Source organism: Crocodylus porosus, unplaced genomic scaffold (genome assembly GCF_001723895.1).
Source record: "Crocodylus porosus isolate Cpor-Errol unplaced genomic scaffold, CroPor_comp1, whole genome shotgun sequence".
Classification (NCBI taxonomy): Eukaryota; Metazoa; Chordata; order Crocodylia; family Crocodylidae; genus Crocodylus; species Crocodylus porosus.
In genome coordinates, this window is record NW_017728886.1 from 62271796 (window position 1) to 62296669 (window position 24874).

The window sequence follows — 24874 nt, forward strand, 5'->3', positions numbered from 1 at the left end:
GAGCTGGAAATATGGCAACCCTACATGGCCTTACATGTTGAAAAAATGGAACGAGTCAATGCTTAAATAACTTAAAATTCTGGACCCCGGAGACTACAGGGAACAGAATCTCCCCGCAGGTAACACTTGGAAAATCCCATTGCAAGCAGCTCAACACTTGCGGGTACTCACATATTAATGTGGAAAAGAGATTTTAGAAAAACATTGGAAAAAGCACCTTCAACGTTACTTTCTGCATGAGAACATAAAAGCCATAATGGGTCAAGTCACTTGACCTAGTGTAGGGTCTCCAGCAGCAGAAAACAGTAAATATTTTAGAGAGAAAGTATAGTGACTCAGCCTCTGTAATGCTCGTCCTTGTAGCTCCCAAAGAACCAGTCCCTTCCTGAATTAGTATAACTAAATTAGAAAAAGAATTAGACAATCTGCCTCTACAACTTCCTATGAGGTCTACAAGTTAACTACGTGCTGCGTAAAAAGTATTTTCTATGATTTGTTTTAAACCAGTCTCCCGATGATTTCAGAGTAGATGTTCTACCTCGGCAGCACTTAAGCCTATCCCAGTAGTGCCCAGCCCCAATCCTGCTTTGGTTACATCCACTTCATAGTTCTAGAGCTGTGCAACTAGGGCAGTGGTTCTCAATTTTTTAAGACCCGTGGCACCCCATAATAAACTTGAGGCACTTCTCAGAAAATACCAGCTCTTAGTTTTCATTCATTTTTTGTCTACAAAAAAAATAGAGTAGTTCTATTACAAAAAACTCAGAAAGACCACAACAAATCAGAATGGTTTTAGTATTATGGATTCCTATTTGAATTTTTTGGGTTTATCTTGTGAATCATATTTATACACCTAACAGTGCAAAACCCTGTGGTGCCCTTGAAAGGCTCTCAAGGCACCCCACAGAGCCACAACACCCAGGTTGAGGATCACTGAACTAGGGCCTTCCTTTAAAACTGGTTAGAAAAAAAATAAATGGAAAAATATTGTTAAAGTGTGTTGCAGCTTATTGATTTTTCATCCTGTTTGAATCAACAGCTCTATTTACTAGACATTTAACAAAGGTACTTAAAAAAAAACTTACAGAAATTAGTCAGCACTGGAAAGTTAGAATGACAATAGAGCTCCTTTACAAGAGGCAAAAGTAGTTAGCTGTAAGAGACAAGGATCAAATTTTAGCTAAAACTGATCTGTAAAGAAAGAACAAGAAGACTGTGATTGTGCATTGACTCTATGTCTTTATTTAGACCTATCCTAAACTAAGTATTTTAGCATATTTACTAATATCCATCACAATAGGAGCTGACTTCCTTTCATGTAAAACTCAGCAGTGATTAAGTCCTTTGCAGACTTAAGACTTGTAAGATTTTGGCTATACTTCTTTTGGGGGATAAAATCTGTTTCTGGAAACTTGGGGGTTTTTTTGTTTGATAGACTAACTTATATTTTGACTGGTTATTCCTTTCCTTGAGTGCAGTTTATTATTTCATTGCTGGAAACATCTTTCTTCTGTAATGGAAAGATGGTTTTAACTGAAAGGTTCTATTAGGTTTCTTAGAGTAAGATTTTGGGAAATTTGCTGCAGAGTCCAACATAACTTTATATCAGAGAGAAGTCTTACGGAGATAGTGAGGCTACATTTGAGCATAAAGTTACTCAGATGTATATTTGAAAGGCTGAGACCTGTACCTAAACTGAAAAGCATGCTACTTAAATCCCAATCCTTTAATAAGCTTCATAAGGGGTTGTCTGTATGGAGTTTTTTGGAGGACTGGGAGCCAAGAACTTGCTTTTGCATATCATCCGTATTGCAAGAGACAGAGAAGAAAAGAGACTCGTGTTCATTTTTTAAAATGGGAACACGGTTCCGTTTACAATTATATTCTAGTGCCACAAAGCACAGTCAATAACTATAAAAGTGGCTAGCCTCATTAAAAAAAAAAAAAAAAAAAACTGTGGAAAACTTTTGAGCTGGCACTTAACCGCTCAGCTACACTTCATCTCACCTACTTATAGAGCTACTTACGTGGAGTGAAACATCGAACCATCTTTTTCCAAGTAGCCTTCGTAATGGACCAGCATCATATCCCCCCATTTCGTCTTCCTGTGACAGACAAACGGCTTCTGGAGCACTTCAACCTTCACTTCAGCTTCTGGAATGAGCGCCCCGGCCGCAAAAGGAACACACACGAGAAAAAAAGGAGCCCAAAGTGCAATCATCATTTTGGTTTCACCGCGAGGGAATTTAAACGGAAGAGAGAGAGAAAAAAATGTTGTCTAGATTACAGATGCAAAAGCCACATCTTTCGCGTGCCCAGGCCTTCCTTGAGGTAACGCTCCCAGGACCTTTTCTCTCGGGGCAGGTCCAAGCAGTGCCTACAGCTGCCACTTTCCAGCAACCCCTTAGGTTCCCTGCACGAGTGGATTCAATCCCTAGCTGGACACCCGCAACTGCCGGCGGCGTCCCCGCATGGGTCCCCCTGTCACTTCACTGGAGGCCGGTGCCCCACGGGACCGCGGCTCGCAGCAAAGGGGGGCGGTGCTGCATGGGGTCAAGCCCACCCTCGCCTGCCCGCCTCCCTCCCTCCCCCCTCAGCAGCAGACGTGGCAAACCCGGCCCCCAGCAACGCTCTGATCAGCTGGCGGCCCCCTCTCCCCGGCACGCGACAGGGCCCAAGAACAGCTCCTCGGATTGGTCCTCCGCGGGGGCCGGGCCTGCCAAGGCAGCCACCCATTGGGAGGAGCCAATCGCCCCGCCCAGCCGGGGCAGCGCCCGGCGGCGCGCAGCCAATGGGTTGGGCCACTTCGGAGCTCCCGGAAGAGAACGTTCGCACGCCGCTGAACCCCGTGGAACCTCGGCACAATGGACCCGGCTTCTGCGCGCGGCCTCCTCATTGGCTCGGGCCGCGGCGGCCCGCTGTCACGTGGCTTGCGATTCCGAGACAAGCTTACGCTGTCAGGGAGAGGGTGGAGGGGCGTGGGGGCCCTTTTTGCTTACGCTGACGGCGTAGCGCGGTGCAGCTCAGGAGGCCGGCACCAGGGAGGCGGGTCTTGGAGCCGGCCCCAGGATGGCCCCGGGCGCGGGGCGGTGGCGGCGGCGGCGGCGGGGCGCGGCGGTGTAGACAGAGGCTGCTGGCGGCGCGAGGGGGCGGTCTGGGCCCCGGCGGGGCTGGATGGGGGGCCGTGCTCGCCATGGAGGGGGTGCTGTACAAGTGGACCAACTACCTGAGCGGTGAGTCGCCCGGCCATGGTCCCTCCCAGCCCGGGTCCTGGGGTTTGCTTCCTTTGCCATGGGCGGGCGGCTTGTGCCTGCTCCAGATGCACCTGAGGCTCCTGGCACACGGTACATGGGTAACACGCTTGGCTGGCGAGCGGTGCAATAAAAGGGCACCAGCCTGTCTGCCAAGTAGTTCTCACGCCCTCAGAGTGTCCCTCCAGCTGGCCCAGGGAGCCAACCACCTACTGAGCCAGGGCTGGGGAAAGCCTAACAGTGCTAGAGCCGGTTTCAATTCAGCCGGGTGGCAGGGCGGGTGCTGAGCTCGCCTGGAAAGGTGCGTCTCTACCTGGCCTTTGCACCAGCATCTGTTTGCCCGGCATTTGGGGAGCCAAGGATCATGGTGCCCAGCTTGTCCTGCTAGCCCAGGGGTTTTCCACCTCGTCAGACTGGAGGCGCCATTGGGAAATGCTGGCTCTTAAGTCCCCCCCACCCTCACCCCTTTTTTTATGGTGACAGGGAAAATTACAAAGCAGTTTCTCCATTGCAAAGAATTCAGGAAGCCCATAGCAGCTCAGGAGGGTTTTAGCCCTGTGGATGGATCCCTGTTTGAAGTCTCTGAGTTAATCTTCTGAATGGGGTTGGCACACCTGCCCATGCTAACGTTGCATGGCACCTCATGGCACCCTGGATAGGATCTCGGAGCAGCCCAGGGGGCACCCCTCAGTTAATCATTGCACTCATTAGGACTCAGTAGGCTGACCATGTTGTACCTTTACTGCCAACTACTCTATGGACCTTAAACATATTAGGGAAGAATGAACTATCCTCTGTTGCTCCTTGGGCATTTTAACTTCTTATTTCGTTTTTTAAATGAATGCTGAGGATATATGTTGTACCCAGGTGTTCCCCAAAGCTCAGTCTTCCATGAAAGTCCTGAACTTCTTAAGATTTACAAGAAGTGATGATTTGGGAGCATGTAGGTGAAGGGCAAAATAGGGAATGTCCTGATGCATCCAGACCTATGTTAGGATTTCTCAAGTGTTCCTGTACAAAGGCGCATGGATTTTTATTGCAGGCTTCAATCAGCTGCTCTTGGTCAGTGTGTATGCAGTGAAATTTTGAGGCTTGCGTCTAAGACGTTCACTGCATCTGACAAGATCCAGGTGTTGGATGAGTGGTTTTATATTGCTCTCATACTGGAAAGTGTCACAACTTGGATTTTCTGGACTAAGCAGCTCCTCTCTGCTAGGAGAAGCTGTTTATGTTGGTTTCCAAATTGCACTATCAACAAAGGTCAGCGTTATCAGGCTCCAGGTGTCGGATGTGGTACTTCATGGCCTATTGCGCTATGATGCACTACAGTCAGAAGTTTTAAAGTTGCATTTCTTTACTAGTTGATTGGTAGGTTTTTGGAGTTTGGGATTTAAACAAAGCAAAATAAAACAAAAGCTTGTATCTAGGGTTAAATATGTGTTGCTACAGTGCTGCTACAAAAACAGTAATGTGGTCTGCATTGCTGGTGTCTTTGTAGATGTTACATTTTCTTTATTCAGATGTTTTGGGGTTTGGGTTAAGAATTGGCAGTTGACGATATTTTTCTAGTTCTGTGAAGTTTGGATATGTCGGGGTACAGATATAAAAAGGAACAGCCGCACTTGTTTGTACAACTTGAACTTGAAAATTGCTATGCAAAAAGGCTAAAACTTCCAATAATGCAGTTAACTCTAAGGTTTTTGCATTTATTGCCTTCTGGCACACATCACAGTTCAGATTTTTTTGAGTAGTGGGAGCAAGCAGCACATGATTTCTTTTCATGGCTTCAACTTTTATAGTATCATAGTGCTTAGGGTCGAAAGGGACCTAAACAGATCATCAGGTCCGACCCCCAGACTTTGTGGAATGGGGGCCAAAATTTGCATGAACTGAGGTGCCAGATTTGGGGACTTGTGGTGTTTACAGACTGGGATGCACCATGGTAGAATATTTTGGTGCAGTAAAACCTTGACTTGTCCCCTATTTTCATGGTAGTATTTCAGGCCAGAAATCTGTGGGCTCTGTGAGGATTTGTTTAGATGTAGCTTGTACTTTCTACTATTTTTTTCTACTGTACTTTCTACTCTTTTTTTAAGCCGCTCACTGGAATATATCTTGAACAAAATCTTTCCCCTTAAAGGGGGGAGATGCACTGAAAGCATTGGCAGCTTGATTGAAAAATGTGGGATTTTCTTTTCTCCAGATGAGTAAAAGCTATCATGTCTGAGCACCAGATTGGTCTGTGCAGATTTCTGTGATGCTAGCAGGATTCTCTTTTGGTATAGCCACTGAAACCTGGTACCACTACTGAATTTCACAGATGTCTCATTCACAGAGCCTCTTTTGCTGTGTTAAGGTATAAAATTTTGAAGGGAGGAAGTATGTCTGTTCTATGTTTGTGAAGTACTTTGTAAATTTACAGTACCTTTGACATATTTTCTTTCCTTTTTCTGAAATGATGAACAAGGGTTATAACATGTCAAGCAAACAAAAAGGAGTTCCTGCCCTGAAAAGCCTTATGAGATAAAGATGTATGATAATACTGAACAAACAAGAGGTGAGGTATGGTGTTTTGCCTACAAGAGGAAAAGTCGAACTGATGTAAGACCTAGGAGAATTACCTTTCACAGATTTATAGAAATTAGAAAAGGAAGAAGTCTATCAAATTATCCACAGTAATTAACTCTGTCATCCTGTCTTGCATGCGTGTTCAGATGCTTTAGTTATCTACTGTACAGGGTGCGTTTTGAACAAAATGTATGTAAAACATGACGCTATGTACCATGATGATCTAAATGTGGCCAGGTATCTTAAATATTCTTCTGATTCCAGCAAGATCTAATCCTTTTTTTTCATGTCACAGTCATCTTATCTTACCCTTTGATCACAACAGCAAGATTATTTAAAACACTTGTAAAGAAGCAGCTTGCCTTCATTTTCTGTCATAAAGGATAGAATGGAATCAGCTAGGGTCACTTCTCAAGGATTAATGTTTTCTACTTTGTCCTGTCACTGACATCATCAGAAGTGATGAAAAATTCATTGAGATGTTTTACCAAAGTCCTAAACAGTTGTGCCTCCTGTTCTTCCCCTGGAAACTTTTCCCCAGTATGCATTCAATTTAATCTCAGCTCATACAACAGAAGACATTGGTGCAGGTATAATGGATGCATTTACAAAAATAATGCAAGAAAAGTATCACTTGCATGCTCAAACAGTCAGGTTGACTCTTAAACAGGCATAGATGCTGAATAATTACAAAGTGGGTGGGTTCCTCTGTCTACAGTAGGTGCATACAGTCTGATACTACTTCTTTCTTCTCTTCACCAGCCAATCTGGTTCAGACCCTAAGGGAGTGGGGAAGTCCTTTGTATTTACATAGATTCTTTTTACTTCTTTAAGCTCTTAATTCTTAAGCATACACTTCTGAGGCCACAATGCGAGTATATAATTTGACCTTGATAGTTCTAGGATCCCAGGATAATTTGACCTTGATAGTTCTAGGATACTGAAACTACTGAATTGTACCTTTCTGTCGAATGTGAGTGTAGCCCAGTAAGTGGCTGCTGAGATTTGCGTGTTCTTCTGATGCCAAATTGATACTACACTGAGTCAGGGCACCTTTTACACTGGCAGATGCCAGTACCTTGGGTAAAATTGGAAAATTATGATGAAATACACCTTAGTGTTGCTTCATTTGCTTTGGAAACTGTTTTACATATCTGGCTTAGAGAGACATAGCCCTGTATTTGAGTTTAAATAAACCTTTTACCTTGGATATTTTTTGCCTAGTTTTCAGAAAATGACTTGTAAAAATACTCTGCGTGACTGCATAGGGGTTCAAGGATAAGTATGTTACTCTTGTCCCTTTGTCTTCTGTATTCTGATTTCTTTCTCCTTTGTTATACTCTGCTTTCCACATTTCCTTTTACAGCATCTGATTAAACGAGCTTCACCTCACAAAGGCATGTGCTATACATACGTACATATGTATTTACTATATTTACTTGAATCCAAAATTAAATTCCCTCCACCTCCCAGTAAGCCTGGGGAGTAAGGGGCAGAGTCTTATCTTAGATTTGAGTAGTGGCCTGGAGAAGGCAGTGGTTGAAGTCTGGCTTCTATCCCAGGCTGCCTGCCCTGAGCTGTGATGGCTCATTTGATGTGGAAGGGGCATGGGGGAGACTGGAGTAGCTGTAGGGAGAGCAAGGGTGGTCAACATCTGTGGTTCAGGACCACATGCCCTGCCTCCAGTGACCCCAGCCTCTTCCCCCTCACCCCCCCCATACATTCTGCCCTGGCTCTGCTTGCTCTAACCTTGACCTGGCTGGGCTAGGAGCTGCTGCCATTTCTGCTGATCACCTAGAACTGGAGCAGAGCTGCTGCAAAATATAAGTGGGGGGGGGCGTGCAAAATTTGTGGGGTAGGTAGCAGGGATCAAGCATTGTGGACAAGGTGTGGGGGTGGCAGGCTTCAGGGATAGCAGGGCAGGCAGGCATGGAGAGAAGTGGGTGGGGGAGGCAGGGTGTTGGGGGGGATAGGCACAGGCATGGAGGGACAAGTGGCAGGGGAGACCATAGCATGGCAGGGGGAGGGGGCAACAACAGATATAAGACAACTTTTTCCTAATTAGTTTCTATACATGGAAAATTATAAATTATTCAGGTAAATACAGTATATATCTACTTTGGTCAGTCTAAGGTACAAATCTACCTTCTACTTGACTTCAGACTAACACAGCTGCATCTCTAAATTACCTCTGACAGGGCAAACAGTGCATAGAGAAATCCCTGATGAATGAGGAACACAGTCCTTCATTTCACATGTAGCAGTTTGCTACTCAAGATTTCTTTTCCTGTCCCAATTAAGTTAAATCCACATCTTCAAAATGAGTATCATTTTATTTGAAGTCAACTTGCCAGAGGCAGAATTCTAATGGCTCTTTAGAAGGAATATATCAGATCTTGAGTTAAAAACTAAAAGCATCAGAAAACTTGGAAACGGGGTGAAGGAAATACTGATTACATTGATCTGTCTATAAATGAGTGCAACATCATTTTTTAAGTGTTGCAATAAAGTTACTTTGACCATTTTCCCTAGGAAAATTAGGCTGCTGTCCAGTGGTTACTGGTTAATGCTTTTCTTGGTATTCTTAATTTTACTAAATTGAAACTCACCTGTAACAATCTTAAATAATTGTTCTTATTTAACAAGTCACACCCTTCAGAGTCATGCTGTAGTTATTTGCACTATGTCACACCATACCTAGCTCTTTCAGTCCTTCATTATGAGTCATACACTCTAATAACTTTCATTGCTATTCTTTTTTCCTTTTGGTTTGTTTATAAATAATTCCCAGAACTGTCACCGAAAAGTACATTTTAGGCTACATATAAGGCCCCAAATCATTTTTGGGTCCAATTCCCCTATATAATTCTGCAAATTTATATTATTTTAATTTTTTTTCTTAAAGCCATGAAAGCTGTAAAGGCTTTCTTGGTGGATTCTGTAAGTACATAGGCTCTCACAAAAGCATCCTTATAGTTTTGGGAGGTGAACTTAAGAAACATTGAGCCCTCTTTTTTTCTCAGAGCTGTTGAGCATGCACAACTCCAGTTGACTGCAGATTGTGAAAATCAACCTTCCTTCTTTCCAAAAATGGAGGCACCCATACTTGGAGCCTTTAGTCTTGCTAAATAAATCCATTCTCTTCCTCTTGCAAATCTCCTTTTAAGCCACATATGCTTTTGTCCAAGGTCCGATGCAACAAAGTGGAGGTGGCTTTGGGGGAGTGGGATACAGGCAGCTAAAATTTCTAGTTCTTAAGGTGTTAGGCATGGCTAATCTCAGTGATAATAGCCACTGTCAGAGACCAAATACTAGAGGATTATCTCGCCCAGTATGATACTTCCATTGATCAACCAGTTTTCTCCAGGGTCTGTGTATTCTGACTAGGGTTGGGGTTTTTTTTCCAATTCATAGTTTGAGGGGGTTTTTTCATGCAGCATCTTTATATTGGCTTAAAGCAGGGGTATCAAATTAGAATTATAGAAAATTAGTGTTGGAAGGGACTTCAGGAGGTCATCTAGTCCAACCCCCTGCTCAAAGCAGGACCATCCCCAACTAGATCATCCCAGCAAAAGCTTTGTCTAGCCGGGTCTTAAAAACTTCTAAGGATGAAGGTTCTCTGGGTAACCTATTCTAGTGTTTTACTACCCCTTCTGTGGGAGAACTTTTCCTAATATATCTACCCTGACCTTCCCTTGCTGCAACGTGAGACCACTGCTCCTTGTTCTGTCATCTGCCACCACTGAGAACAGTCTAGCTCCATCCTCTTTCGAAGCCCCCTTCAGGTAGTTGAAGCCTGCTATTAAATCGCCTTGGTTTCCTCTTCTCTAGAAAAAATAAAACCAGTTTCCTGTTTCAGCCCCTCACCGTTTTTGTTCTCCTCCACTGGACTCTCTCAAATGTGTCCAAATCCTTTCTGTAGTGGGGGCCCCAAAACTGAACACTGTACTCCAGATGTGGCCTAAGCAGTGCAGAACAGAGGGGAATAATCACTTCCCTTGACTGGCTGGCAACATTCCTACCAATAAAGCCCAGTATGCCATTAGCTTTCTTTGTAACAAGGGCAGGCTGTTAGCTCATATTTAGCTTATTATCCACTGTAACATCCATGTCTATTTCTGCAGAGCTGCTGCCCAACCAGTCAGCCCCCAGCCTGGGCTGGTGCCTGGGATTGTTCCATCCTAAGTGCAGGACTTTGCACTTGTCCTTGTTGAACCTCATGAGATTTCTTTTGGTCCAATCCTCCAATTTGTCTAGGTCACTGAATCCTAGCCCTACCCTCCAGCGTATCTACTACTCTCCACAGCTTGGTGTTATCTGCGGAGTTACTGAGGGTGCACTCTGTTCCATCTTCCAAGTCATTAATGAAGACATTGAACAAAATTGGCCCCAGGACTGACCCGTTGATACTGGCTGCCAACTAGACATTGATCCATTGATTACTACCCTCTGAGCCCAATGCTCCAGCCAGTTTCTTATCCACCTTGCAGTCCATTCACCCAGCCCATACTTCCTTAGCCTGCCTGCGGCAATGTTGTGGGAGACAGTATCAGAAATCTTGCTAAAATCAAGGTATATCGCATCCACTGGTCTCCCCACATCCACAAAGCTAGGCACCTTGTCATAGAAGGCAACTGGGTTGGCCAAGCATGACTGTTCCTAATCACATTTTTCTCCTGCAAGTGCTTAGAAAAGAAGTCCTCGAGGATCTGTTCCATGATTTTTCCAGGGACTGAGGTGAGGCTGTAGTTCCCTGTTCCCTGGATCTTCCTTTTTCCCTTTCTTCAAAATGGGGACTATATTGAAATTAGAACATTCCAGCGTGCTGCAGTGTCTCGTGTATTTTGCATCCTGTGTTTCAAAATGGCGACGGGGCAATTTAACTTAAGCTCGTCGAACAAGCTTGAATTAAAGCGCCCCCACAGCCATTTTGAAATGCAGGACGCTGAATACACAAGACACTATGATGTTTTAATTAGAGCAACTCCTGAGAGCCGCTGCAACTAAAATGCCCCACCCCCACTCTGCAGCATGTGTATGGGAACCCCATGACTTCCGTAAGCCACGGTTGTATGTCTTGCTTCGTGAACCATCTGGGAAACGACACATCTAACTGTAAAGCCTTTTGTTTAGTCAAGTGATAGAGGTTCAGAAATACTTCCAAAATTACCAGGCTACAAAAGGCCACCCGAACAGCTGTAAGGGACCTGCTATAGAAACAAGACAGAACAGCCAAGTGGCATGCCTCGAATCTTTTCTGAAAAATTAAGCGGTTTACATGGAAAATTGTAGACAAACACAAAGCAATGTTTTGGTTCATATCATCAGAATTATAAGCGACATTCAGCTGCATAAAGAGGCAAAATGCCAGTGTCTGCAACTAAAACCAACAGCAGTTGCTTTTGACCAACTCTCACAGCAACCACAACAGATTTGCAGCTGAGTGGCTGTTTACCACACAGATACATGTCATGAAGATCTGAAGGTCATGGAGATCATGAAACCATATGCAAAGCTGATCAAGTCTAAATTTAATGATTGCATGACACCCCACTCAAGCTCCAGTGCTAGCCTACGTGCCTCATTCATAATATGTAGAAGTAGATGCAGAATAACAAGTTACTTGACAGTGGGTTTTGCCAGAAATTCCTCCTAACTTTTTTTGTTCCTGGTAGTTCAGTTCTAAGTACATGAGAGCCTCTGAGAACAATTTTAGGTACTGTATATGAGACTGAACATAAAGCCATCAATATGATGGCCTTCACTGGGGGGGAGGGGGGAAGAGATGTGTGGAATAAAAGAACTTTTATTGAAGTTTGAAGTTTATTAATTTATGTCTTGCCTGAAAGTATGTGTAGCACTATCCACTTCAGTAAATCAGGAAAACTCTAGTTTCATTTAGAATAAATTAAGAAAAGGGTTAGAAGTACAGAAAGTTAGAATGCCAAAGTGTAAAAGAGCCAGCTAAATCAGAATATGTTTACTTTTCATAGGTTATGTATTTAAGAATACCACAAGTAGGATTTCTTTTTTTTTCCCAACGATAAAATTATATATATTTTTAAATTATCATCAGGTTTTTACCTTAATTTTACTTTTCAGTGTTTTGATTTGAATGGAGTAGATGGAGTAAGTACTGCTCAACAGTTACTAAGTCCATGTGTATTAGTTCATATAAATGCCATTCTTTAAACACAAGAAGAATTGTGGTTTTTTGTTTCTTTTGGTTTTGGGTTTTTTTAAATCGTGTGTAGATCAGTGTTTCCCAAACTTTTGATACCTGGTGCACACTTGTTTTCTCCTGGATTAAAATTGGGGCACACTTCACTCACCGGTGAGAGGTCCATGGGCCTAATCTTGCTGCAAGCGGCTGGCACGCTTGTGTTGCTCTTACAGCACACTGGTGTGCCATGGTATACCCTTTGGGAATCACTTAAAGAACTTAATCTTCTTTCAGCGTTTTTCTACATAGACAGAATCGATACATATTTCAAAATATCATTTATATAGCCTTAATACTAAATAGGCCAACCTTTGACACGCATTTTTTTGAAAAAGCATGTGGTCAAAACTCAGATTAAAGACAAAACAGTTTAAACAAAAGGTGCTGATCACCCAGCCCAGGAAGCTAGACAAGGCATGCAGAGCTGGTCTGTGGGCTGGATCAGGCCCACAGACTGGTCCCACATGCCAGATCCAGTGTGTAGGGGTGGTCTAGTGCAGGTACCACATATGCCCTGGACCAGCCAACCTGTGGCTTGCAGCACGCATGTAGAGCTGGTGGGAGGTGCATGCTACATGGCACGCAGGGTCAGTATGGGGCATGTGCTGCGCATGGAGCCTGTGCCGGGTCCCAGACAGACTGCAGATTCAGTGCATGGGGCCACTCTGATGCAGGTATCATGTGCAGTGCCCACCTCAGACCATGCCACAAGCAGCATACAAGGTCATGACCAAGGTATGCCACGTGGTGCACCAGTTTACAATCCCCAGACAGCACTGTGGGACAAATGATAAGGTTCAGCAGCCCATATTTTTGACACTGCTGGGTTTAACCATCAGTTAAAATCATAGGGCTTTTATACATGTGCTCCGGGATGCAGGGGAAGGGGGTGGCGCTTTAATTAAAGTGCCTGGATTGTCATGTGTATCAGTATCCCCATGCTGAAAAATGGTGGCGGATGTGCTTTAACCAAAGGTCGTCGAATGAGCATTAGTTAAAGCGCCCCCACGCAGGGATGCTGACACATGTGCGCCTGGAGTCTGCTGGAGTGCAGTAATTACCACGCTTCAGCAGACTTGAGTAATTGAGACTGTTCCAACATGCTGTAATTACAGCGCGTCAGAGCAGCCTCACTGCACGTGTATAGGCATCTGTAACAGTTAAAACTTCCAACCCTGTTTAAAAATTCCATTGATTCAACGAGCTCCCTAGGTAGTCTACTCCATTGTTTTAACTGTTCTGCCAGTTGGCAAGTTTTTCCTAATGTCTAACATATATATTTCTTGCCATGGTTCCCTTGAGTCTTAACCTCTCTAAACTAAACATACCCAGCCTTTCTGCATAGATCATGTTTTTGAGACCTCTGATCACTTTTGTTGCTCTCCTCTGGACTTTCTCCAATTGGTTCACATCTTTCTCTAAGCGTAAAGCCCAAAACTAGACACAGAACTCCAAATGAGATGCTACAATGCTGTATAAAGTAGGAAGATTCTTTCGCCTGTTTTACATATGGTATATATGGCGCTGTTGGTGGCAGGGGGCGTGGCGAATGCCAACTGGTGGTTGGCGACCACCCACAGATGCCATCGGCAGTAGCCAGCAGTTTTTGCAGACCACCCACAGATTTCGTTGGTGTTGAGGTGGTGAGTGGCGACCACCTGCAGGCGCTGCTGGCAGTGTCGGCAGTGCCTGCTCACAGGTGGTACACTGCCATGCTCAGGGGGTGCACGTTCACTTGCGTGCACTCCCCAGCCCTGGCAGTGTGACCCACACCTGACCCAAAGGGACCCGTGCCCTTTGTGCTGTCAGTGCAGAAATGTAGTGGGGCACGTATCCCCTGTGCCTCTCTCCAACCTCCTCCCCCCCCCCCCCCCCAGGCACAACAGTCACATTTTCCCGGGGCCCCTGTTACCTCCTCTCACCGCGTTGCCAGCGGATGTGCCCGGGCAGTGGTCCCCCACCCCATAGACTTATTTGCCTGTATTGCTGCCCATGTGTGTGTGCATACACACACTCACATGTAACCGTGCCTCCAAATGCACTCCCTCCATCCCTAAGCATCTCCTTGCAGGCTGGAACTCTGCCAGGCTGCAAGAGGAAAATCATGGTTTCCTGCTTCAAAGAGGAAACTGGATTTTTCTCCTTTAAAGGGGAAAATGCGGGTTTTTCTATGGGAAATGGAAAACCTGGATCCTTGGTCATCATATTGCATGTAATATGTGGCTTACCTGGAACAAGTGGGTGAAGGCATGGATGTCACTGGTGGCTGGTGAGAGTAGCTACCCAAAACATCCCTCTGGAACCTCAAAAGGAAATTAATAGTGTCATATACCATGGGTGCAAATGGTTCACAATGAAATCTTTTGGTTAGTGGTATCAAAGGCAGGTGACAAATCTAAATGACTCTCAATACATCCTTCAGTTTTTTTCTCCTGTTAGTTCACTGGAGTGCAGTCGCTTCAGCATCTGCTCCTTATCCAGGCTTAAAATTTGATTGAGGCTAGAGAAATCCAGGCTCTCCAAAAAGTGTCCGAGCTCTCAAGCTCTTCCACTCTAACAATTTAAATGATTGTTTTCCAAAGGTGGACCAGATTGGGCCCTGCATGCTGCTGACTCCTGCCTGGGTCTAACCCCACATCAGCCCCAGGGCCCTGCAGAGCCTCTGCCTCACCCTGCTTAATGGGATTAGGCTCCAGGGGCTCCGCATCATCCCCCATCACACAGGGCTGGGGTTGGGTTTGCAACTGTCCTGCATGCCCAATCTAATGTACAGGGCAACGGTCCTGTGGGACTTCCTGTAAGCCCATGGGCAGCCATGTGGGCTGGATGAAAGGGTGCTGAGGGCCAAATTTGGCCCATGGGCCAGGGGTTTAGTTGCATCTAAATCAAGCAAAAGCCATATACAAGCTTCCCAAAAATTACTGGGACTGTCCCTGCCTCACTGTTGTATTGAAGCCATGGCAGTCTAAACCAGTGATTGTTAACCAAGGTGCAATGGCACTCTAAGGTGCCTTGAGATCCTTTCAAGGGTGCCATGGGATTCCATACAATACGCCATTACTATCCTGGAAATACCTGAATCATTTTTCCTTTCTTAAGAAGATGGGAAAAGAATAAGAATAGTTTTCTATTTCACTAGCTGATCTGAGAATAGACATGTTGGGTTTTTTTATTTTTTTCCTAAGTAACTCTCCATGTAGCAGTCATAGCTCTGTTCTGAAAGTACATTCTGCATGCTGTTTGATTCTGTGTAGTGAGAATTGTCATTCTGTATTGGGACCCATCTGCTGGAAGGGTAAATCAGCATCTAATTTCACCAAGGCTGGTAAGTTTTTGTGGGGAAGGAATAGATAGCAAAACATCTTATTTAAAATTCATTTTAACCAGGCTTTTCCAACTGAGGTAGAGGGAGAGCTGTCTGTATGATGAAGAGTAGATCGGCAGCCTGTCAGTTTACTCAGTTGATATTGTAAGCGACAAAGAACATAACTGAAGATGTTTATGAGAAGCAGTAGGAGCACCAGTCTGAATTAGAGGTGTATAGGCTGTAGCTGTATTGGTCTAAGGACATAAGCAGACAAGGTTCTTTGGGTAAATCTGATGTCTTTTATTAGACCAACTCAAATAGTTAGAAAAAAATCTTTGTTTACTATTTATTCCATCCAGGAAGAGGACATACCAACTGCAGACGCTTCCTCAGCCTGAGAAAGGGTACTTATACCTGAAAGCTTGCTAAGAAAATTTTTTCTAACTATTTGTGTTGGTCTAATAAAAGATATCAGATTTACCCAAAGAAACTTGCTGGTCTGAATTAGAAGCATGTCTTGACTGTTGGGTGGTGGATTATTTAAGTGATCATGTACATGCTACCAAGGCTCTGGTACAATTAAGTGTTACTCTGTGCTGAATTATCACTACCTTACTGCAAGATGTCTGAAATCAGAAATTCCTTGTAATGTTTCTCTTTTCTCTTACATCTTTTAAAAAAAAATTGTTGATTTGGCTACCAAGGTCTTTCAAATAAAAAGAGGAGGCTGTCCATAAATAGCAGGCTACCTCAAACTTCAAATGACTTTTACAGTAATTTAGAATACTCTGGAAAACTTTAGAAACTTAAGAAAACTAATATCAGTTTAATCTGCTCTGTTTGTGTGAAGTTGTTTTTTCCCCCTCTTATGAGCTGCCATTTAAGCAGGCTGGCCTGATACTGTAGGATGGACCCAAAATATGAATCTATGCACTTCTTTTTGCCTGTAGTATCACTGTAAATTTTTGGTAAGTGGATTTTTGTGTGTTGGCTGTCAGTGTAGCTTATGCAGCTCTTGTTTGACTGGTGCTTCAATTTTCTGGAAAAAAGAACAGGACAGCTTGAGTATCAACTCTTTGTTATATTTGACTGACCAAATTTATCTTCAGCTTGATATTAATAGAAGAGAATTTCTTCTACTAACTGTTGTCCTCCTTCTCTCCTACATCACTGATGTTTTTTCTTTCTATATTGGAAATAAAGGAGATAACTGTTATCATTAGCTCTGTTCTGGTTTTTTTTCAAAATGTCTCTTGAAGTTATAGTTGAGGTCTTAAGGTCAGGCAGCAGCGTGGACAGAAATGTGGCTTGGGACTACTGTGATTAAGAAATGGGCAAAGAGATGGATGTGAACCCTCTCCACGTCTGACATTGCTGGCGAGCATTTGACAGTGACTTGAGGAAATATTAGTTGTATTGAAAGAAGACTGAACCTGCCTGGATGGGACGAGATTGGAGAAGTTTAGAAGTATTCTCTAAAATTCCAATTCTTTGAAAACCAAGCATTGCTTTCATTATTTTAAAGGAGTTTTTTTTAAATTTCCTTTAATGATAGTATAATATATTTTTCTCTTCCTCCTTACAGTATAAGATGGGGAGCCCAGGGTCAAGGCTGCCACAGCGATTTTGTGGGGGAGTGAGAAGAGGGGAGTCAGAATAGGGGTGGGACATTGAGTTATTTGGTTGTGGAAGAGGAGTAACTACTTACTAAGTGTTGCTAATTATCGCATGTTTGACAGCTCAGCAGGATCTTATAACTCCAGCTGGGCTTCAAGAAAGACATTGCAGCCATTCCACCAAGGGGGGGCCTTTGTGGACATTTGATTTCCATGCAGATTTTTAACTGCTCTTTTAACCAGCCGGAGCATCTCTTGTTCGGATTCCAGTTGTACAGCTTCCTGGGCTAAAGAAAGGGCAGGTTTTCTGGAACTCAGATTGCTGAAGAAATGCAATGTTGTTTCTTTTGCAGGCTGGCAGCCTCGATGGTTTCTTCTCTGTGGAGGTATCTTGTCATATTATGACTCTCGGGAAGATGCCTGGAAAGGCTGTAAGGGAAGCATTCAAATGGCCGTGTGTGAAATTCAAGGTAACCGAGGAACAATAGAACCCACTTGTCACTGCTTACTACAGTCTAAATGTACATCATCATATCTCACTTGAGGCTTGAATTGGCTCTGATGGGATCCCAGGGCTGAGACTGAAAATCAGTCCCCGGCCTGGGATCCCACCAGAGCCAGTTCAAGGCTCTGTTGTGGTGCAGAGGCTGGGAGTGACACCCACACAGCAGAGAAGCTAGTCCCACTCCCCACACTGCATAGAAATCAGTTCAAACAAGGGCTGGGACCAGCTCCTGTGACATGCCAGTGCTCCCACAGCCTCTGCCACATAGGAGCCTTGAACTGACAGGGTGCTAGTGCAGTAGGGGTGGGGGCTGGGACCCAACAAATAGCTTTGTTGACCTGTCTGCCCCCTTCTCATTGTATTACCTTCATGGGGCAGTCCACTGTTAACTCAACACATGTTAGGTAATACAATCTGGAGATACTCCTCACTGGACAAGGCCTACTTTACTATGCCAGGATGGTACTTAGCATGTACTTCACTGCTTGGACTCTAGCATTGTAATTGCAGTTAGTATGTGCTAAGTGTAATGGGTAACAATACCTTGAGAAGGACTATAAATCCACAATATAAGAGGTAATCTATATGAAGGAATAGCATTGTAATTTCTTCTTTGAACCACAGAAAGAAGGGTCTACTTAAATCTTCCCTTGAGAGTAAAGTATTAACAAGTTTCTCTTTCATGGGCTGAAGTATCCTTCCCCCCAGAGGCTGGCAGTTTAGTTTGCTAATGTGGACTGCAAAGTGGCAAACTGGGCAGTAACTACTCCTCTATCCTTAAGTCTGAATTCAAATTTTCCTGCTGTTTTTCTGTTGAAGTTTGGGTGAGTGAGAAGAAAACGATTTTTTTCACTCAAGGGGAAGTGTCTAATGCCATGTCTTAAAATGTGTGTTGTTCTTAGTTCATTCTGCAGATAATACTCGGATGGATCTGATTATTCCTGGAGAACAGTGCTTCTATCTGAAAGCAAGAAGTGCAGCTGAGAGACAAAAGTGGCTGGTTGCCCTTGGAACTGCCAAGGCTTGTCTGACAGACAGTAGGACACAGAAAGAAAAAGGCATGGACTTCCCTCTCAGTACTGAGCACTTCTGACCTTCTGGACTATTTACATGTTTTCTTTCTCACCGTATATATTAAGAGTTATATAACTAGGGATGGTAAAATGCCAGTGTCTGAACAACTGATTAAATCCTGGACAACAGGATTTAATCACCTCTGAACATCAGATCACTTGAGGAACCTAAATAGTATTAAGACATTACTTCTAACAGCTTGGGTTCGACAGGTTTGGTCCGGATTTGACATGTACGAGATATCAAATCCTACATGTCTTTAGGTCTCTTGGGTTTAACCACCTAGATCTGAGTTACTTAGATATAGACTCCCTAGTTGCTGACACTTCTCTTGTCATTAGGAGCCTGTGGTCCAATTACTTAGGCCCTGCAACCAGTTTCTCAGCCCTTCCTCTCTCTGGCTCCCATTGCTTAAACCCATTCCCTCCAGTCTCTACCTGACTGAATGGGTTCTGTGGTCTCTATCTGTACTCATCTAGTGCCACGTGCCAATTAAGTTAGGAATGCACATGCTTTGAAAATTAATTTTTCTGAGGCACATGCCAGTGCTAAGAGTTCAAGATCTGACTGTGTCAAGTTTGGCAGCATCTTCTTCCCTCCTGGTGGCTGGTCTCTCTTGATGCTGGCAGGAACCAGTCAGGTGGAAATTCTCCTTGTTATTGAATGGTTTTGTCCATGAATTGTAGCATGAGACCCAATGCATGGCCACACTGAGTTAATATGCCAAGCTCCCTTGCTGCTCTGAAGGTGTTAAAGCAGATAGTGACATTAGTAAGTCTGGGGTCCTGGCAGCTAATTTGTCTCTTCCTGTGTTAGCTCCTGATAAGGTGAGAAGTGCCACTTCCCCATCCCCACCCAAACCTTTTGTGCTCTTGTTATGCAGTGCATTGGGTATGCATTTACCAGTTCGGACTGGCTCTGGATAATGCAAATTTGCAATGCAATGCAAGTTTGAAACAACAAATGATAAAAAACACAAGGAAATCCATAATGTGGTATGCTGTCACAGATAAAATATTAGTGATATGTTTGCAATACTTCAGATCCTTTCACTCAACAAAATTAAATTAGCTTTCAGGCATTCTGGTCCAGAATTATCATCATGAAATATATTAAGTTGATCTTTCTTTGTTAAAATCTATTTCCATTTTCTTGTATAGTTTACAAGAAAAGATCTATGCCAGCATAATTGACAATATAATTGTTTGTATCTAAGTCTACTTAACAAATAGGAACTTCATGATGTACAAGGACTTATTACTTGAATAAAGACTTATGATTCAGACATCTTTTACTTGAGACTCTTTGTAGTATGTTTGTGTTTAATATTAACAGCTGAGGTAGAATGCACTATTGCTGTGTATGCTGGTTAATTTTCAAGGGACATACTCTTCCACCTGCCATAAAATGAATTTATAGCTACCTTGGTTTTAAATATGACACATTGGAACTGATAGAGAGCATCTTGAATATTGACTGACCAAGTTAAACTGGATTGAAATTGTATTAACTTTTCAGAACATCTACTGAAAGACTGAGAAAATAAATCCAACTTTTTTTGTTTCGTTTTTAGAATTTACGGAAAACACTGAAGCCTTGAAAACCAAAATGTCAGAACTTAGACTGTATTGTGACCTCCTCGTTCAGCAAGTAGATAAAACTAAGGAAGCTAGCATTTCTGGTGTATCAGAAACCGAGGTACAGCTTTGTTTTATGTAAAACACTCCCGCGATGTGCTGAGCTCTCTAAAATTGCCCTTCCAGCCTCATTGCCTTACAGATTCTGCCCATAATGACATTAGGAAGATTGTAACTCTGCTTTTTTAACATGACACTGACTCTCCTGGTGAATGCATAAAAGAAATAGAGTATCCTATCCAAGCACTAGATTTTTGTATCATAAAATACCACATTGCCATGTGTTCTGGTGATCAAAACATCTGTTATGCTGGCTAGTACTTGGGTCATCTGCAGTCACTGCGATCAGGATAGCAGTGCCTCAGACCGTTCATTTCTTGGTGTCATTGACCTTGTGCATGCTTCATAAAAAGGCAGAATAGAAGTGCATATCACCTGGCCTTGATTAGCCTGCTCTCCAGCCTCAATTAACATTCTGTTTCAGTCCACTCTGTTCTATTAGCTGGAACCCTGAAAGGTTAAGAGGCAACATCAGGGTCACCGTGAAACTAAACTGAAGGAAGAAACTTGCTGATTATCTTTTATAATGAGGATCAGCATTTTAACCAGTTTGTGTTCCAGAGGTATCTCTTTCCAGCAGAAGCAGCTGTTGCCATTGAGAACAGCCATCTGATGAAACATGTGCATTTCTCAGTCTGAGGTATATGGAAGTGGAAGGATTTCGATGTAGTTGGAAAGTAGGTGTGGTGTTGCAGTTTTACCTTCTACGATGCCTCCCAGAAAGCAGTTTGTTTCCAGGGTGCAGGACAAGCAGATTGAGCTCACTGAAAGTTAGATGTTAGTGCCTAAACTGCCTGAGTAGGCATCCTGGATGAAGCCATTGCTGTGGATCTGTTTGTGTAGCAGTAGTGGTGGATATCGCCTGCCCATGATTAGCCTGCTTTCCTGGTTAAATTAAATTCTTTCAATTTGTTGTGGAAAAACTGGCCTCCCCAGAACTTGCAGCTGAAGGGGTTAACTTAAGAGCAGTCCACCATCATAACATATTTTTTAGTTCCATCTAAAAATGGTGATTTACACAAAGAATGGGGTTTTGTTCTTCACATTGTTCAATTGCAGTGACTTGGGTTAACATATTTGTACCAAAATTATCCTAACTCAAGTTGGCTCTATGCTACCCATTTCACTTGTCAGATTTTTATTCCTTCATCATGGTATCCTCTAGTTGTGCTAATGTTGAACACACTAGGGCAAGTAGTTAACATACTTGGCTATGGGGATAAGTCAGGCAAATGTTGCTGTTGAAATACTTCATATTCAGATTCGTAGGGCAAGAGGTTGATAGCAGAAGAATGTTTTTAGATAATGAAATTCTGTTAGTGTTTGCTGTCATTGCTCTGAGCAGCGGTATTACTTTAAGTTCTTCAAAAATACTGGGCTTCCTCTGATTAAAGAAATGTGGCTGCTGTGGTGGTAGATTTTCTAAAGGTCAAACTTTCTGAAATAGTGGTTTTTTTTAAGGGAAATAAAGAGATTTTCAATCTGGCTATTTCACAGAATGGAATCGATATGAGAGCACTGTTGAAATCAACATGTAACACCTTCCTGAAGACTCTTGAAGAATGTATGCAGATTGCAAATGCAGCCTTCACTTCTGAGTTACTACATCGCACTCCACCAGGATCTCCACATTTGGCAGTTCCCAAATCAAACAAGGTAAGCTTGCATAGTCTCAGCTGCCAGACTCAGGTCTGAAAGCAAAATGTCTTTCTTGCATCAAAGTAATTGTGGAAGTGCAGAGTTAAGGATTTTAGCCTTGGATTTGACTCATGACTATCCACAAGTAAAGTCCTGGTGCAGGTAAAGTGAGGATTTAAGGTGAAGTAAGACTCTTTTTAAAGGTTATCTCAGTGACCAATCACTTGCATTCAGTGGTTGGATAGACTTTTTAATCAGTAATACTCAAAAATGGATCCACTCTCAAATATCCATGTCCCAAGAAAATATGACTATATGTCAGGCTGACCTGCTATGGAAGTCTAGTATGAATTTTTAAAAATGAACTCATCATCATGTCTGGAGTTCTCAATCCACAGAAAAAATATTCAAATTGGAGCAACAATCCTGGTTAACAGCAGATGAGGGTGCAGGCAGGAATGGATGTGTTGCTATTCAGCTGAAGTGCGCAAGGTTTATTTTATAGCATGTACCCAGCAGGATGATTTCCTTTTTCCATAACCCAGCCTTTCACTAGGGTCTTTTGAAATGGTGAATTTGTTTGTTCATCATCTCACATCACTGCATTGGTTAGGTTTGTGGAGACAAGCAATGTATTGGCCAATGGATTAGCTTCTCCCTCAGTATTTATTAATTAGCTTTTTAGATCTGTCTGCAAAAGGGAGGCCAGATATTTTTCAGGTTGTGACTCCAGTATGCATTTTGCTGGACTGTTTTTATAGGCCCCATTTCAGTGAAACAGGTGAGCACATGTTCAGCTTTCTTTTAATGCACTGAGAAGTTTGAGAAACCCAAAATGTTGCTTTGCTTTGAAAGGTAATTTTTTTCTGTCTTATAGGTGAAACATTCTGTTACCTCTAGCTGCAGCACAACAGAAAGGTACATTATAACTTTGCTCTTTACATTACAGCTTTTTTAAAGAATTACATAGTCTTTTTGGTTATGTCTGCCTCTTTCATTTCATCTTACTACCCTGCTTATATCTGCTGTTTACAATATCAAACTGTAGTGATGCAAATGATGCATCTTAAAATGAAGATAGCAAATAGCATTCCCCTCTCATCTGGCTCACATTTTTCTCTATTTTCTTCTGTTGGCTACTTACCAGAAACCTCACCACAACCCCTCTTAAAGACTTCTGATACAGGGAACAAAGTAGGCATCATGCTTATCTCTTTAATCCTCTCTCCCCTATCTTTGTCTTCCACTTCTACGTGTTAGCAGTGTGATTCCTGAGGAACAGATCTGGGTGAGAAAAAAACAAACAATATCGTTAGTGCCATAGCCAGGGAACTCTGTCTTAGCCACATTCTCTTCATTTAACTCTACTTTTAAACCAACTGGGATGGTCCCTGTCCCTTTTTATGCCTTTTTCTTTATCTTTACTATTTTGCAGACTTCAGTCAGTTCATTTTAGACCAATATTGTCCTCACACCAATCTTAACAGCCTACATTTTGATTTCATTTTCTCATATTGCTGTGTGCAGTTAAGCATGAAGAAACTTGTTCAAGCCAAGTAATATATTTTACACATTGGTTTGAATATGTACTTTATTTAATCCCTACAGACAGATAGAACTGAACAGCTGTGAAAATGGCTCCTTAAAGACAGAAGCTAATCACCATGAACATGCCCTGATTAAAAATCTGATGCCCTTACACACAAAAACTGATGGAGGGAACTGTGATATTTCAGATCAAGACCACGTAGAAAAGAATTTGACAGGTAAATGTATATGGAATCTCCATCTTTGAATGTTTTCAAGAGCAAGTTAGGCAGATACTTGACTAGGATGGCTTAGCTGGGGGCAGTCCTGTCCTGAGCAGGAGGCTGGATTAAATGACTTTCTGAGGTCCCTACCACACCTACCGTTCTGATCTATACTTTTCCCTTTTAAGGCCTGTGGGTATCTCTCTTTCCAGAAGGAGCTGAGCATGTTAGAACAAGACAACCACAGTTTAGTTTATATCACACCCTTGTTGGTAGCCTTAATAAAGAGATCAAGAATTGAATGGTTACCAAGACTAAAGTGCTCCCTTGAGCTATGTATAACTCTTTCAGAGGCAAGATAGACATGAGAGGTAGTGCAGTCTGGCAAAGCTTTTGTTCTTTAGACACACATTTTATAGACATTTTCTTCTCCCTAAAGCCTTTTCAACATCTTTTCAAATATCAAGGCCCAGCATGTTAGAAGCATAGGACAGCTCCGTGTGTTTTTATAGTTTCATTTTTAAGTTATTTCAGACATTGAATAAAACTTAAGACAGTATTGCATAATGTGGGTGAGAAAAGACTGTACAAAAGGAGAATTGTAAATCACTGTTGGATTCTATCTTGTACTCTAAAGTGTTCCACTTCTATTATTTAGAAGTAATTATATTTGATTTCTCATTTTGTTGACTGGACTAGGGTTTCCCTTAGAATACATTTATGCAAGAGGGTGTATACCAAGAGGTACTCAGTTGTGGAGTTATGCTGTGTCCATCACAAATATTTAAGTAACACTCTTGCTTTCTAGAATTCCCTTTGCTGTCTCCTGTTCACCTGCAGTTTATTTTGAACCCAGTCTGTACACTTTCTCTGGATTTAGTTTCCATTAACCTAGAAATTATTAGCCGTGCAACAGATTTCAGCTGAAAACTTTTTCCTTGGGATTGGCTAGTCTTGCAGTTCCTATGGCAGGACCGCTCAGCCCTACCATCCTTTTTTTCCATAATGCCATAAACATTTTATTATTAGGGTCAATACCTCCTACGTCGGGGTGGGTATTGTAGGCAAATGCTGTCAGCATGTTTTCAGCATGTTTTCAATTTTTGTATTTCACAAACAGACAACTCTTTTGTTGCATTCCTTTTGTGTTCTTCCAGCTTGTGTCGCTAAATAGTCCAGTTTGTGACTGGCATTGGCTAGCACTTGTGTAAAACCCCGGGTGTAGAGGTCAGTAGAGCTATGCG

At 42.8% G+C, this 24874-nt stretch overlaps 2 protein-coding genes across 2 annotated transcripts in view; one reads left to right on the forward strand and one right to left on the reverse strand.

The window, feature by feature from the left end:
* FKBP14 (FK506 binding protein 14) overlaps window positions 1-2639 on the reverse strand; it is a 14071-nt gene extending 11432 nt beyond the window's left edge. Inside the window, exon 1 of the mRNA XM_019535441.1 lies at window positions 2028-2639. Coding sequence (XP_019390986.1) covers window positions 2028-2224 — 197 coding nt within the window. The 5' untranslated portion in view covers window positions 2225-2639. The remainder of the gene's footprint in view (window positions 1-2027) is intronic.
* Window positions 2640-3047: 408 nt separating this feature from the next.
* Window positions 3048-24874, forward strand: part of PLEKHA8 (pleckstrin homology domain containing A8) — a 42098-nt gene continuing 20271 nt past the window's right edge. Inside the window, exons 1-7 of the mRNA XM_019535430.1 lie at window positions 3048-3233; window positions 17319-17435; window positions 18373-18528; window positions 20118-20242; window positions 21739-21897; window positions 22757-22797; window positions 23488-23645. Coding sequence (XP_019390975.1) covers window positions 3194-3233; window positions 17319-17435; window positions 18373-18528; window positions 20118-20242; window positions 21739-21897; window positions 22757-22797; window positions 23488-23645 — 796 coding nt within the window. The 5' untranslated portion in view covers window positions 3048-3193. The remainder of the gene's footprint in view (window positions 3234-17318; window positions 17436-18372; window positions 18529-20117; window positions 20243-21738; window positions 21898-22756; window positions 22798-23487; window positions 23646-24874) is intronic.